This window comes from Thunnus albacares, chromosome 20 (assembly GCF_914725855.1).
Source record: "Thunnus albacares chromosome 20, fThuAlb1.1, whole genome shotgun sequence".
Classification (NCBI taxonomy): domain Eukaryota; kingdom Metazoa; phylum Chordata; class Actinopteri; order Scombriformes; family Scombridae; genus Thunnus; species Thunnus albacares.
In genome coordinates this window covers 13,162,765-13,178,715 of record NC_058125.1, presented here as the reverse complement: position 1 = coordinate 13,178,715, position 15,951 = coordinate 13,162,765, and the positions used below count along the sequence as shown (strand labels likewise).

At 39.0% G+C, this 15,951-nt stretch overlaps 1 protein-coding gene across 1 annotated transcript; it reads right to left on the bottom strand.

The window, feature by feature from the left end:
* Window positions 1–893: 893 nt before the first annotated feature.
* On the bottom strand, window positions 894–15,333 carry LOC122971441 (speckle-type POZ protein). The gene is made up of 10 exons (XM_044338087.1): window positions 15,219–15,333; window positions 7,222–7,458; window positions 6,992–7,113; window positions 6,244–6,395; window positions 5,905–6,032; window positions 5,608–5,785; window positions 5,393–5,448; window positions 4,574–4,696; window positions 3,753–3,895; window positions 894–2,665 (listed from the first exon to the last, which is right to left on the bottom strand). The coding sequence occupies exons 2-10, from the start codon at window positions 7,297–7,299 to the stop codon at window positions 2,521–2,523; spliced, it is 1,125 nt and encodes a 374-aa protein (XP_044194022.1). The 5' UTR covers window positions 7,300–7,458; window positions 15,219–15,333; the 3' UTR covers window positions 894–2,520.
* Window positions 15,334–15,951: the final 618 nt, after the last annotated feature.

Sequence of the window (15,951 nt, the reverse complement as noted above, 5' to 3'; positions counted from 1 at the left end):
ATTCTCCTGTCAGTGGCATTAGTTTAGAGCTGGAATGAGTGCCTGCTGCCCCTCAGGGATGGGTTAAATGCAGAGATCAAATTTCACTACATCGTATGATTGTATGTGACAATAAAACCTGATTTGCATTAGATTCATTTTAACAGAGCAACAGTGGCCATAGCATATACAGTATTAGTCCAATAAACAGCACCAGATTTTTTTAACATCTTATCTGCGTGTCAAGCTATTTCTTTTCTGTTTTAGCGCACAGGGTTTTTTTTTTCAAGAAAACCCATTTTATGAATTTTAAGATAACAAGTTAGAAATTTAACTGAGGCCCAATGTCCTATGAAATTGTAAAGCTCCTGTTTATAGAGGTGAGCTGGTAGCAAGAGAAACCCTTCAACACTAATAAATGGGCTTTACATTTTTCTGCTGTCACTGAAGGAAAAGGGAAGGAGTTTGTTTTGGACAGCGCCAAAAACAGAAGTGAAGACACATCAAAATTGTTAGTTCAAACAAGAGATTTAAGACATTAAAAAATATATAAAATATATGAGGTAACAAACTAAGACACCCAGATCTGTGAATGTTTAGATTAATGCTGCTGGGAATTGGAACAGGTTTCATAAACCTGCTCAGGAGCTAGAATTTCATTACCAAGTACAAAAAAAGATAATCTCAAAGTTACTCTGGCCCTCATAAAACATAGATCTCAACAGGATATGTTTTCTTTTATTCTGTTTTAAAGTTTCTTACGAGTCAAATGGATCTTACATAAAAATACTTGTTCAAGTTGTAACTCCTCTACTTCTTTGCAGTCTCATAATTCTAATTTCTTAAAGATTCTGTCATTTTGTGTGACAGCTAAAACACATAATTCATAGAAAAATACCCAGACAAAGTTTGCATTGCATTCAATACAAAATAGTTGTGGTTTATTCTTTCGGGAACAAAAAATGGCAACAACTAAGTGTCACTTCTCATAACCAGCGATATCTACAGGAAAGAAACAACAACGGTTCCTTCTATCAATTACCATTTTCTACCAGCTTCAAATGATAACTTCAAAAATGTATTACATGTGGTTTGCCTTGGTGTGCATTTTTTTCACATTCTGTCTATTCTGAACATTAAAACGTGTTCATTTCAATTTCATTTCCCCTCAGTCTTCATGCCTGCAAAGAAAACGTCTGTCCGCTTTTTTCAATTTCACGGTTGAAAATGATTTTGTTTACACAACTTCAAAAACACTAGTGTCTGTACAAATTCCTATGAAAAAAATAGAAATGACAGTTCTGAGGAAAGACAAATAAGAAATCCATTATAAAAGAACATGAACATGCCTGATTGAATCCTAATGTTATTTTGTAACCATTTCTTGACATTTATTTTTCCCTCCATTTGTTGTCTCCATTGGTTTGTCTGCTGACACCTTGGATTTTATTTTCTCTCAAGGGCTACAAGGACAGATCCACACACAGAATACAATTTCCCCAAGAATGACATCCAGTTGTGCGTTGCTATTTTCTGTATCCTCACTATATACTGCTCTTTTTCTTCCTGCTATTTGAAAAATGAAAACGGACGCAGATGAAGCAGAGTTCTATATGGGAGTACATGTGTTTGTTTTTTGTCACTTGCTGATAAATCATCTTAAAGGGTACTTGTTCTTGGTGGTCCAGCTGGGTCTTTAGTCCATGAAGCTTGCTTCAATGTGTGCTTGCCTACAGTATTTCTACTTTACTGCTGGTAAGGGTTGACAAGGGGTGACCTGTGACTTTAGTGCAATGTTTCCCAACTTTCTTTGGGAAAAAAATTATTTTGATGATTTTGTCCCACATCTGCTTTTTTGACTAGCCCTTGGTTGTCTTTCTCGGGGGTCTTCTAGTTTGTAAATAACAGGCCCACTTCTTCTTCTTTGTCTTCTTCAGTCCCTCATAGGCCCATGAGTTCTTTAGTTAAGGGGCTTCTCCAACCGCTCTACACTAAGAACAGAGCAAAAAGAAGCCTTATGATGAAATAGACAGTTAAAGACTTTATTTATCTGGGCTTGTCCTTTATGCCTCCACATTTCCAGACAGTTGGCTCTTACTGAGTTGCTGTGTCCATTTCTTTCTCCCGAACAGATTCCAAAGTAGGAACTAGCAGGATGTCGGAAGGATTTAGATCGAGTCTTCACACGCGAAAAAGAGCACAATGTCGGACCTCGCTAAGCCAGAGCCGGTGAGGAAAGGGTTTGTTTTTTTTTTTGTAAACGACTAACATCCACTTCACGAGCCCACCTGTCCCTCTTTTTTCCATCTCCTCCTCCTCCTCCTCCTTCTTCTTCTTCCCTCCATCTTTAGAAGAGACTAAATACAGCAGGTTCTGGATGGGGCAGAAGGTGGGGATCGGGGGGAGGCTGTAGGTAGTGTAGTAGGTAACAGCAAGGGGAAAGTTTGTCCCTGTGTGTTTGAGGGCGGGGGTGTCTGTGTGTCTTTGTGTATTTATGTATGTGTGTGTATAAGTGTGTGTAGACGCCTCGCTGTGAGGCTGTTAGGACTGTTTGAGGCGCTTGCGTGGGGGTCCGAGGAAAGGGCACTGGGCTGAAGCCAGAGAGCGGTATGCTTCAGCCACTAAGTGAGGATGAGATGCTACCATGGACTTCCAACCGGCTGTCTCCATCACCTCTGCAGCATGGCTGGAGGACAAGATGCAAGAAAAGGGAAACAGAAAGAAAATACAAAAATTCAATTAGTAAAAATCAATTGCATAAATGGAAATATGGGGCTGCAGTTAACAATTACATATTAATCTGATGATTAGTTCCTTGATTAACTGATTAGTCCTTTGGAGTCACAAATGTTGTAGATTTGTAGAAAAATCCCCATGATAGTTCAGTTACTATATTCAGTTTACCATCACATAACACAGTGTTACCCAACCTTTTTGACTTATTAAGATAAAGCATGATCCCCTCTGGATGTGTCAGAAGTCTCTAAGTTACAAATTTCAACCCATAAACTCCTCATATAATCTAATTTTAATACATTTTTTAAAAGCTAAAATGTTAAAATTTTTCAATAGTTGACCAAAAAAGCAAAGATTGGAGATAAGAATTCACTGAGTTCACCTATCACACTGAGCATCTTGTGAACCCCTCAGATTTATCCTGTGACCTGCTGAAGAGGTTTCTGACTTAAATTGAGTAACAGCAAACTAACAACACAATGGAGAAGTTTTGCCTGAAAAATTACTTTAACATTAATCAATTATCAGAACAGTTGCCTTTTATTTTTCTGTTAACTAATTAACACCAAACATTTCAGCTCTGTAAATATAGACGATGAATCCTGTAGTTGAGGGAAGGAAACAATCTGAGGGAATATGTGCGAGCTCAACATCAGTGCAGACACATGTTCACAGTTATTATCACACATTCATCCGAGTCAACAGAGGAGGTGACAGCAGACCTAGTGAGGAGTCAGGTTGCCCTGATCCCTCTGAAAACCTCGACAGGGTTTAATAATATCAGACGGGCCACTCGATGAGGAGACATGTGAAATTAAATTATTTACTGTGACTGCAACACCAAGAGATGAGGCGGGAGGGTGAGACTGTGTCCTGGCATAATCAGTAATGACAACGACAAGATACAGAAGGAAAGAGATGTGACAAATCAACACAAGCTACAGAGACAACATGTGCAGCGGATGCTGTGCATCTGTGAGGTGCTGGAGACATAATTATACGTGATCACCGGCTCTTTTCTCTGTGTGTGAACTCACTAGTTGATGAAGTCAACAGCCTGCGTTTTGAGCTGGTCGGCGCTGTGCAGGTCGGCCAGGATGAGGATCTCGGCTGCGTTTTCCACAGACAGACTGGTGCACAGTGCGTCCTCACACATGACCTTCAGTCTCTCTAGAGCATACTGAGGGAGAGGAGATACAAGAGGGTGAATTTACTTTTCCTTCTTCATCAGTATTCATGTGGTATTTGCTGTGACAGTTCAGGTGGTATTTTGCAAATATGACAGTGAAAGGTCAGTCTGATCCCATTGTCTGTGATGTCACACCTCAGAAAAGAATAACTTGAAATAATAACTGACATTGATGGTCCTTTAATAAATTCAGGCTTTAGGATAAAAATGGAAACAGAAATGCAAACTCAAATTTGACATTACTACTATAAAATGAGTATTTAAATGCTCAGGAGAAGCTGTGTCTCAAAGTCAGTCTTCCATTTGGTGTCATGGAGTAGTGAGATCAGTGTAAAAGTGTGAAGTGTTTCTTGAAACCCTGCTGGAAGGTTTAGTAGATATTGTGCACTTATACATCTCAGGTCCTAATCCATCTCATTACCTTTCCCTAACCTTCAGCTTGTATGCTGCCAACAAAATTACATGCATCTCTAATCACTGTAAATACAGACTGCAATAGTAACATCTGTAGTGATGTATAGTGTGAATGATGTCAATGCAATAAAATTAAGCTTTACTTTCAGTAGAATTAAAACACACTTTTCAGGTTCAAACAGCCCCCAGAAGGGCAGCGTGTAGTCTCAATATATCAAGATATACTGATGTACTAGTTTTGTAATCTTATATTACCTTGTCAGCTGCTGCAAGCAAGTCATCGGCCATCTTGTCCAGGTTGGGAGCCTTGTCTGTGTAAATGAAGCACATCATCTCTTTGAATACCTCGGGCTCCACATCGTTGATCTCCACGCGGTTCTGACAAAAACAGATGGGGAAGAAGGACGTTAGATTAATGCGTTTCACCATGACACGGCTTTCATCTGTGCTCCTCTGTTTTAGTGTTCATCTCATAATTAAGAAAAAAAAGTTAAGTCTCTATTTAGTTGTATTTTGGAATAACAGGATTGCTTGATATTCTGATTTTACTTTACTATAGCTTAAACCTTCTTTGTAAAAACATCCTCTGACAGCCCCAAACCTTGTCCATCACTTAAAAACCATCAAAATCATTTTCTTGCCCCTTACTCTACCTTTTGTTTGCTGGTAAAACGTGCTCCACATTTTAAATGTTAATTACTGAATGAAAAGTTTAAATCTTTTAAAATGTTTGCAAAAAGATCTCTAAAATGGCCTTCATTTTTAAAAACATTTGGCCAGCTTCTCCTGCAATTTCATTTCTCACAATCACATGTGCACAAATGAAAAAAAAAGCAATTCTCTGCTTCTACAGCTTTGTCAGTGAAGGATGAATCCTGACCCCCAAGTACGGCAGGACAATTTCATTTCAGGTGTGCTATCTTTCAGTTTCACCAAACAGCTCTGTGCTGCAGCCATTTGACAGCACACAATCCTTCACTCACTTAACCCCTCAACACAGCGGCGAACATCTGAGCATTAGAGCTGCTGAGGAAAAAAACAAATTTATTTCAATCTTTGAGACCTTGGGCTCACCTTTTTGCTCTCTTCCATCTCGTGTTCAAACATGGCGCTGAATACAGGCGAACGTGCTGAAAGCATCGATATAGAGAGATGTTTAGGTAATTGTTGGATCAAGCAACGGTTAATACATGCATAAATGTTTACACACATATATACACACAGCCAAGCATTTCAAACTGGAGGAACAGAAAGAAAACACATGGCATGTGTCTGATTCATGTCAGTACCTGCCAAGATGGCTTTATGGGCCTGAAACTCCTGGCCAGCCACACACAGGGAACAGTCAGTGAAGCGGGAATTCTCCCACAAGCCCCCCAGCTCATCTGCTAGCCGGCAGTCAGGCACCTTCACCATGTTCATGGTGTTCTGCCCAGATATGTTGACCGAGTCCTGCACCACGCTCACCTGATGGAGGGAAATTAAATGCTTTATTCCAAAATGCTGTATGACCAAGAAAAAACATTATTTCAGCTTAAGCAAATTCGTAGCCGTTGTTGCAGCCCAAACAGGATAAGGCAGCGTACCTCACAGAAAAGCGTGAGCTTGTCGTCAGGTAGAAGACCGTTGGCCTCATCTAGGAGGAAGTCTCTCCGGATGAACTTTTTAAACCCCCAGTCTTTCCCCTGGACAAAGCGATATGCCCTCTGGCTTTCTGCACACATCCACGACACACACAAGTCACAAGGTGGTCAGTCCAAGTAAAGTAAAGTAAAGATGTGATATTAAAAAATTGCTTGTGAGAAGTCTCTAGGATTTTTTGTATGGAAATGTAGCTTTACACAAAATGTTTTTTTTTACAACTGGAATATAACTCCTACAAAGCCTCTGTAAAGTTAAAATTTTGTGTTTATCAGCTGACTCACCCATGGCTTTGGTCTCCTCTCCCTTGGCGTTGAGGATGGAGAACTTGAACTTGGCGCGGACCTCGGCTTTCGGACAGCTGACCAGCAGCAGGTAGAGAGACAGGTAGTCTTTGCTCTCCTCATCCAGGCCCTTCGGATTCACTCGCAAACACCTGAAGGTGGTGGTGGAGGGTGGAGCAGTTAGAGGGGATTGTAAAAAGCTGAAGTGATAACAAAGTACAGTATAAACAAATTATTATGACTGTAAACACTCCTGATTATACTCATTTTATATGTGGCTACGACTGCATTTGCACTTGTCATTTCAAATATGGAATAAAATCCAGATGAGACGCTTTAATTTACTCTTTGCCGCATGTATGCATCTCCATTGGCCAGATCATGAATCTGATTTCAATCTATCTTGGTTTACACCTTCATCCTACAACATCTGCCAAGAATTTTCAAATGAAACTTGATCCATCTCAAATGCTTCTTGGATGTATTTACACTTTGATTTTGAGACCAAATAGCTATCTGATCTACCCCAGATGCATGAAGTGACGAATTGTAAATGGCTACAAAGGGAATCAATACAGGGTATACACCTGACCACCACCTGACCACATTATGATGAGAACAACTGTGTTCATGTTTTTGTTTAACATGCCACAATTTGTAATAATAAAGTACAGCAACATCAGGTGTCATGAAGACTGCTGCACTGCTTTGAACGTGAAAAAACAAAGCACCTCTCTTGCTCACCCACCATTTGAGTTTGTCATTGGCCCCAGAGGAGAAGGTGGAGCTCTTGATGACCTCGCCCATCTCCTCGCGACAGAAGCTGAAGTTGTTGATGGTCCACATGTAAGAGAACTTCACCACTTTGATCTAGCAAAAGGAAAAATGATTCAGTAAACCTCAGAGTAGCAGATTTATTCAACAATGTTACAGAGTGTGGGCTGGCTGGTGAACAGTTAACCCGTTGAGGTATTTTACCTGTGTATAGCACCAGCTCTCAGCCACAGGCCCGCTGGACATTTCCGCAGGGGGAGGGGGACTCGGGACTCTTGACATTGCCAGCGTGACAGAAGGTGTTGGGGGGCAAGAGGGTGAGGAAGAGGAGGAGGAGGAGGAGGAGGAGAAGGAGAAGGAGGATCCGTCACTTCCACTCGTCAACGTTCAGCCCTGACGTCCATCTGCATCAGTACACGCCAGATGGAAGCAGCTTGCCCCCTAGAAAACACACAACGTGAGCGTGATTAATTGATCAGACTAGAGTTAGAAATAAATCTCCTTGAAGTTCCTTGAAAATTCAGTTTAGTCTGGAACGCATTCCTCTAACACACAGGCAGGCGATCACATAGCGCACATTCTTTAAACAAAACACAGCTCACACCTAGGCACTGTATCTTTCATTAATCCAGTTCAGACTTCATATCGTTTAATTCATGTGGCCACACTGCCTGCCATTGAGGTTCGTTGTGTTGGGGGCTAGATGAATTGTCCCTGACCCACAGGGAGACAGCAGGAGATCGATGGCCCATGCCTGTTCTAAGATCAATAGCCTCTGCAATTGCAATTAAGTCTCAAAAATGAACTGTAAATAAACAAGGTGGCAAACTGTCTCCCAGGACAGTAGTGGTGATGTTTGCAGCCACTGGCCAAATCCAAGGCTCCCAAATTACCTTCAAATCACATAAGCAGGACATGCAGATTTGTTATACACACTTCCCTCCTCCAAATACTCACAAACACATGGCTCTACACACAGACTGTTTAACTGTGATGCACAGCTCTCTGCAAGAGCTTAAACTGGTCAGCAGGGACCATTTAATGCTAGATAAGTTTTAATTCTCTTGATAAAGAGACTGACACTTCTCATCTCATTTTCTTGGATATGCAGCTCATTGGGTGGAAATTCTGGATTCTGCTGTGATGCAGTGAGAGGTAACTATGAAAAACTGTAAAATCAAGTCTTGAAAAAGGTCTATCTGTATATATATATTAACTGTTATAAACTGCAACAACAAACTGCACTAAGCATTGACAACAAAGCAGAATTCTGACATATTTCAATTAATCACAGACTTCTGAAAACAAGAGTGGGGATATATATTTGAGTGGGCCTCACAATTAAATACATTTTTGCTGGTGGTTTAAATCTCACATTTGGTTGGTTTGTGGGATGGCTATCGAAGAACAGATAGTCCACACACAGGTGTAAAATCTCAAATTCTACATATTAATGATTTGAGTCTAATGGATAACTATGAGCTCCTAATTTTTTGGATTGAAAAACAATTATTTTTTTCCACACAAGAAGCACACACTATTCTTAAAGTACACAAAACATTAGTTTCAAACATTTAACATATATGTAAAACATTAAATGTTCACATCTAAATGAGCTTAAGTCCAAAATTGTAAAAACAACATCCTCAGTCATTATTATTTATTGAGAGTTTTATACTCATCAGGACTGTATGGTTGTGGTTTGATCAGATTTGATTGACAGTACTGACAGCATAAGTGAACAACTCCACACACACACACACACACGCGTCAAAACATTCTGATTCAAAAATTGCAAAATAAATCCTTATTGGTGCATGGAAATATGTGACATCAAAGTTTTCCAACTGAGTCACATCATTGAGAAGAGATAAAATAGCACCGACAGAAAAACTCCTCCAACTTATTGCACAAAACTATGTGTTTGTGTAGGACATCATCACTCCGATAAGATGTTGATGCTGATTGAGAAAATAAAGACAAACCTGGTTGTTTACCACAGACTGGAGGACACACAAATCAGTGTCACTGCTTAATTATCTGATAAAGGTATACAGATTGCCCCATTTCTACACCTTTGGTAGAGGATAAAGACCCACTGCTGGACACCATATTGACACAATGCCAGATTCATAAGACTTTTTCATCTTGCTGCAAGGTCAGTGGCTGAACAATGTACCGTATTTCACCCAATCACTCCTATATAATACAAGTCAGTGTCTTTCTGGGCCCTCGTACAGTTGATCTGTGGCCACTGTTCAATATCATTTTCTATTTCACCAGTCCTCTAACCCTCCTTCCATCCGTACCTATCTCTCATTCGCACAGGCTTTAATGTCTTTACACCTTCATCCATAAATTCAATTTGTGATGGCTGGGAGCTGAGCTTTCTGCTCCTGATGATTACGTTTGGTGCTACAATGACAGTGATGCTGTCTAAAGGCTGTGAAAACTGTAAAATTTGAACAGTATGTGTATTGCACAGTCTAATGGTGTAAACTGTTTTGTTGAACCCCTTTGAATCTACTTAGCTACTGTATGCTACGGCACATTTAAAGCCTCTACAAATCCGTGGTACTGGTTCTGTGTGATTAGACTGTGCATGACTGACTTTCCCTTCACTTTCCTGTCAGATTTGCTGCACTTGACAGAACAGAACAGCTTTAGCATAACTATTTTGATTCTTATGAAGTTTAGTATAACTCACAACGTATCTCTTCCCAACTTCAACCTGAACAGAGGTGTAATCAGCAGAGTAACTCAAAACACCCTCTGTGGGTTTGCAGAGCTTTTTAATGCTGTTATACTGACCAGACGCATCCCTTCAAAATCACAGTGTGTCTATTGGAAAACCTCTGACAAGATGCCATCTAATTGTCTCAAGATGGTTCCAGGAGTATGTCTCAATCCCATTCTACATACCAATGCAGCGGAGTAAACACAATTTCGGGCAAGGTAACAAAAGCAGTACATACACAGATGTCCCACAATTCAATATTCAAAGACAATGGAGAAGAAAAAAGGAAAAAAAATTAGAACAAATTCAAATTGGGGACGGTGGTGAGATGGTCTGCATTCTCCTCACTATATTTACTTGGCAGTAGCATTCAAAAGTTACAGTTTGTTGATAAGAGCACTAAATGAATAATTTTAATACATATTTACATATATTTATTGTATACTAACGACCAAAAAAACGAACTATAAATGTCTACCTGCCCAGAAACTGCAGATGAAAAGTAATTAGTCGCTAAATCCGATACAGAGCATCTCTGCTGCTGTTATGAAATTTATTTTAAATAAAAAATAAAAAAATCACAAATGATTGAATGTTAAACGTACGGTATATAAAACAAGGACACAGTTAAAGTGTAGATTTACATAGAGCGAATATCAGGCTAAAAACTTAACATGAACTGAGTGATACGACAAAGTCACAGTCAAAGTGGACCAAGAGCCAGGTTGAGGAGGAAAAAAAGATTATTCTAGAGGGAAAAATGTGAGTGTAACTAATACAGTATATCAGTACAGTGTCACTGTCAGTAGGCGTATCTCTGTGCTGATTCAAGATGTTTAGCCTAATGTGACCCCAATGAACTGAGGAGTACTTGTCATGTTATTCACCGCTCCAACTGCATTACCTACTGTAGCCAACATAAAGGAATCCATATCAGGAGCTTGCTTCAGCCTAGTTCCAAGGACTGTTTAAAAAAAAAAAAAAACTCCAATGAACAAAGAACCAACCAATCTTCTTGATTCTTTAACAATGGCAACCGGTAAGATGGAGTGAGACGATGAAGATAAAGGAAGGGGATAGAGAGAGAAAGAAAATGAATAGTAAAGTGATAGAGAAAGCCAAATGAAAAAACAGGTGGCAAATGACAGATGGGCCACTGTCTGTGGAACTGTTCGAGGAGATAAATTGCCACAAAAAGAGGTTAGATGGAGACAAAAGAAAATCAAAAGGTGTGAGAAAGAAATCAAGGAGAGATTCGTGGACAGGTGGGTTGTGATGAAGACGCATGCTGCATTGAAATGTTAGTCCCAGTACCTTTTTTAAAAAGACAGTTTATGCTCTCCGGTTTCCTTCTCAGCTACCCACGAACTGAGATGTAAACTGAGCACAGATTTAAGGACAGGTAATCCAGTTATAGTGAAACAGCTGAACACATATCAGCCAGAGAGCCTCTCTCACATGACCTGCGATCAGTAACAACCTGCACCAACCCAAACTCTGAAAGGTTTATCGATCGATGACGCTTTCCAAAAACAAAAACACACAGAAAAACCACAGCAGAGGTCAAAGACAGGGGTGATAAATTCTGGTTGTCCGCTGAACTTTCACCAGATAATCAATACACTTATCACCGATAACTGTATCTATGCCTAATCTGTGTCTAATAATATGAACAAAATCCATAAGGTTATTAAAACTGTAAGGGCTGCGATCAAAATCCAGCAAACAGCAAAAACATTCTTAAAAATCTATTTAAAATCAAGGAGATGGTGGAGGTAAAACAAGCAATCTATGAAGCCTTCAATCATTGCAATCTTAGGTAGAAGACTTTTGACTTGTCCACATTGATCCTATAAAGACAAACCAGACAAGCTTGATACAAGGTGATATTCATGGCCACAACAACCCCTGTAACGACTTCAACAACTAAGATAACATTTAGTAACCTTGTGCAAATCTCTTTAACAATCCACTACTATGTCTTACTGTATCAGCAGACTTGAGTGATATGAGGATATAATACTGTGACTCTTACTGCTCAGAAAATGAGCTCTAATTAGAGTCATCTGAACTTAATTTACATGAATTTCAGTAAAACAGTACCAAAGCAAAGAAATTCCAGAAAAGAGGAACACAGAATTAAAACTGTATGTCCAAAAAAACAAATCTACCACACATCTGGAATAACAATTAAAATGTATGCATGTATATCTGTGGAGATATGATACATAAGATGGCAGTTTTGACCACAAAGCTTTTTTTCCCAGAAATTTCACTCCCTTGACCAAAAAGAAAAAATCAATCTCTGCTCTAAATCAAAAACTGGAGGTATGGAGGCATTTCAGACGGCAATTTCCAAAGGGGGGGGGGGGTAAAAAAATTGCAACTCTTGTCAAAGTGTCAGTGAACACAATGTCTATTTCCAAAGCTTTGGTCTTTGATGACTGCAGTAAGCCACAGACAAACCTTAAAACTATAATTGGTACAGGAACCGGGGATCGATTGCACAGAGCGTGTTGGGCCTCTATGGGAGTGATTTCATATTCTGCCCTTGGTCACGGTGCTCCTCCTTTCCTAAAAACTCAATCTCAGAGAGGTATGAACTATTGATTTTGCTACAGCGATCAGCCCGCCTCGCTCTCATCCCTGACTTTGTGCAGACCCACAATTACATTGAAGGGGGATTTGACAGGGCGAAAAAAGCATTAGCAGCCTGGCTTCACCTCCTGCCTGTACTTCCTCACTAAAACCCTGCTCACTTCACCAGGCACGGGAGGTTAAAGGGAGGAGGGACCTCAATGCATATCTAATGTCTCCAGTCACCTGGCTCATACTGTTACCAGCAGTTACTCTTGATATGTTGACCTACAAGGGCAGACGCTACTGCAGGCTGAAAAACACCACAAATAGTCCAGTCATTACAGCCGTTTTGGGCTTACATGAGAAAGAGTGGAACTAAAACTTCACTGATTTACAATAATTAGGATACTTTCATTTTTGCTTCTTGCAAAGGATTAGTTTTACTATGCACAATTTCAGAAATTAATTTGGTTTGTCTAAATTTGCCAGGCATCCATGCCCATAGGTTGGCTTAATATATTATCCATCTGTTTGAAAAAGGCACATAATTAAATATCTAAAAATCACAGAAAGGCTCTCTGGCTCTATTTGTAATTTAAGAGAAGTGTGACTGGACTGTATCTGTGTCCACACCGCAAAAAGTTTCAACACATTAAACTTCATGTCAACAAAAAAAAAGCCACCAGAAATCAACAAGATACACTTATGAACCATGTAACTGTAATAACAATTCACAGGCATTTCAAGACATTGTTTTTTTGTTTGTTTTTGTTTTTTTTTAAAATCAAGTAGCCTATTTATAACTTATTTCTTTTGGCCACTTGTTTTTATGAGTGAATCCAAATTGTGAGTCAATATCAAAATGTGAATATGTTGACACCACTCAGCTCTACTGCTGGCAGCTCCACCGCTGGAATGCACATGCCTGCAATTACCAGATCTGTCTTGATACTGTTAGTGCCATCATGACAGCTAATAAAATAAAAGTCTCATGACTGCTGGGAAACACGGCCAGGGCATTTGATTTCTGTTTTTTAAGTTGTACAATTCGTCTAACTGAGGCAGATCAGTCTGACCTCAAGATCCAGGAGGAAAACAAACCACTTACTTCTTGTTTCTTGCCAGAAAAGGGCCAGCATCTAAATAAGTCTTGATAATCTTAATAGTAACAACTAATAGTGTTATTATAATTTCAACCATATTACTAGTCTATCCTAATAAACATTATAAAACATTAAAACATTAGAAATTGCTATTTAGTGTTAAAATACTTAACTTAGCAGGGATGAAATACTGGTTTGTGACTCAGTTTCTTGATACAAAGACTGGATCATTTGCATTGAGCTGGAAACTGATTTGAGACTTAAGTCATTCTTCCAAATTGCATTTCTTTTGTACATAGTTTGAAAACTGGAAAGCTTAATGGTACAGGATTTTCCTTAGGGTCATCACACAAAAGGTGAACTCAGCTAAAAAGAGTTGTGTATAGTTGTGTATGTAGAAGGCAAAAAGACAGACTCAGGGAAAACTTTCATTAAAAGCCATTTCAAATCTGCTGTGTGGCAGCTTTATGACATTTAATTTAACTGCTGCTACTACAAGAGGGCCTTGACTTGCGGGGAACAGTACTGTTCAACATCATCAGAATGGAAATTACAGTTGCATTTAGGTTTGATGATTTAAAATACTGTTCATGCATTTGAAATATAGTTCAAGAGGTCTTGGCTACTAGGTTATTCCCTTTGCAATTTTCCCTAAGACTAGGACATTAGACACCTTAGTCACCTACTTAATATACTGTAATCAGTTACAGCATCACAAACTAAGGTTCAACAAAAAAATCATAATCACATAATCTTCATTTTTGTATTTCTGGCAGACATTTTGTACTGGAGTTAGATTATATTTATGTTTATGTTACAGTGTATGGTTGCATGAGAGATACACACCACCTCCTTTCAATAAGAAGACATATTTGACATCACTGCAGTGGTGTTTGGTCTGTTTCCAGTGGACCTGAGTCATTCAAACCTCTGTTTATGTACTGACGCATCAATATGACACTGTTCACTCGCTCAGGGTAACACTTGACTTTTACTCATCTCTTCCTATTCAAATAATTATATATGACAGCTGGTGTATTGACCTAATAGTCCAGTCTGATTGAGCTTGGTCTACTGATCCTGTCTCAGTTACTTCTGTTCTCATCAGCTGTTTGTGAGCAGCTTGGATAACCATTACTTGGGAAAACAAACCATAACTCATTAGCAAACCGAAGTAATCTAACCACACTGAATTACATATTATAGTGCTGGTTCTGATAAAAATTATGATGAAGGGTCGCCCAAAACATTGATTTCATTAATGTCTCTTTCATTTCTGAATCTATTAACCACTACATATAATATTTATACTATTGAACCAATGTTTAAACGTATCCTAGCCTTTCTCAACATGTTTCCATTGAGGTAACAGACTAATATTAGAATATAAACAGACAACGTTGGAAGCTGAAACTCACTCACTTTGCAATTAATGTAGGCGGTGACAGTAGCAGGTAGTTAACCTGCTAACAATGCAGCAATATAACAACAATATACTTTAGCCACCCGAGCAGACGAGTCTGCTTAAAGAGAAAGACATAGGGGTGATAATATCTGATTCATTTATAAATACACAATGTTTAAAAATCCAATCTAACGTTAGCACGCCAGCAGCTAACTTGATAGCCACATATCTGCTACTAGCTAAGCCAAACAAAAAGGGTCGTAAATTGCCGAAACAGCTGCGACTAAAGATACGCCATAACATCCTTTACCGGGTTGATTTTGAAGTCTTTAGTTCTTCTATTTCTGTTTTTTGTTTTATATTCCGGCGGGCTTACCTCTGTGTTGAGTTAAATTATAACGCTAGTTGTCCGGGATCTTCTGTTGTTGTTAGCTAGCAGGCTAGCTGTCTGTAGATAGTGGCAGACATGAACAGTGTTGTCTCACCAACAGCGCCCCCTGCTGTACTGGAGGACCCGTCACCAATTAACATTTCACACAACTTCTTGTTCCTCGGTAGTTAGGTGTTATTTCCAAATATCATATTCATTATAGGAAGTGGAGAAATAGCAAGCCCTCCTTTGTTTGGCATGTAAATGACTTCAAATTATTTTTCTCATCACATAAAAAAATGAACTAAAATAAGCAAGAAAGATTCGTGGGGACATATATCTCACCTCTTGTTTTGATTTATGCCCCTTATTTCTGAAGTCCTTGCTCCTCTTCTGTTCTTATCTGTGCCTAGTGATTAAGAAATGTTTATTTACTGTTGATTTACTCACTGTTTATGTATTTATTTATCTACAGATGTTGATCCCTGGAGTTAGAAAAGAATTAGACAAAAAAATAAACAAATAAAAAAAACTTTTAATTATGCTGCCATTTCCTCCTGGATTAATGTACAGAAGGACCTGAAATTGTCAGAGCTGATTACTCTGGGGGAATTTAAGTTAATTTTAAAGGATCGAGAAAATAGTACTCTTGGTAAATGTGATTGCTCCTAAGTTTTCAAAGAAATCATTTTAAAGAATTGTACCTGTTTATGCATCATAATTAGATATTTGTCCTTGA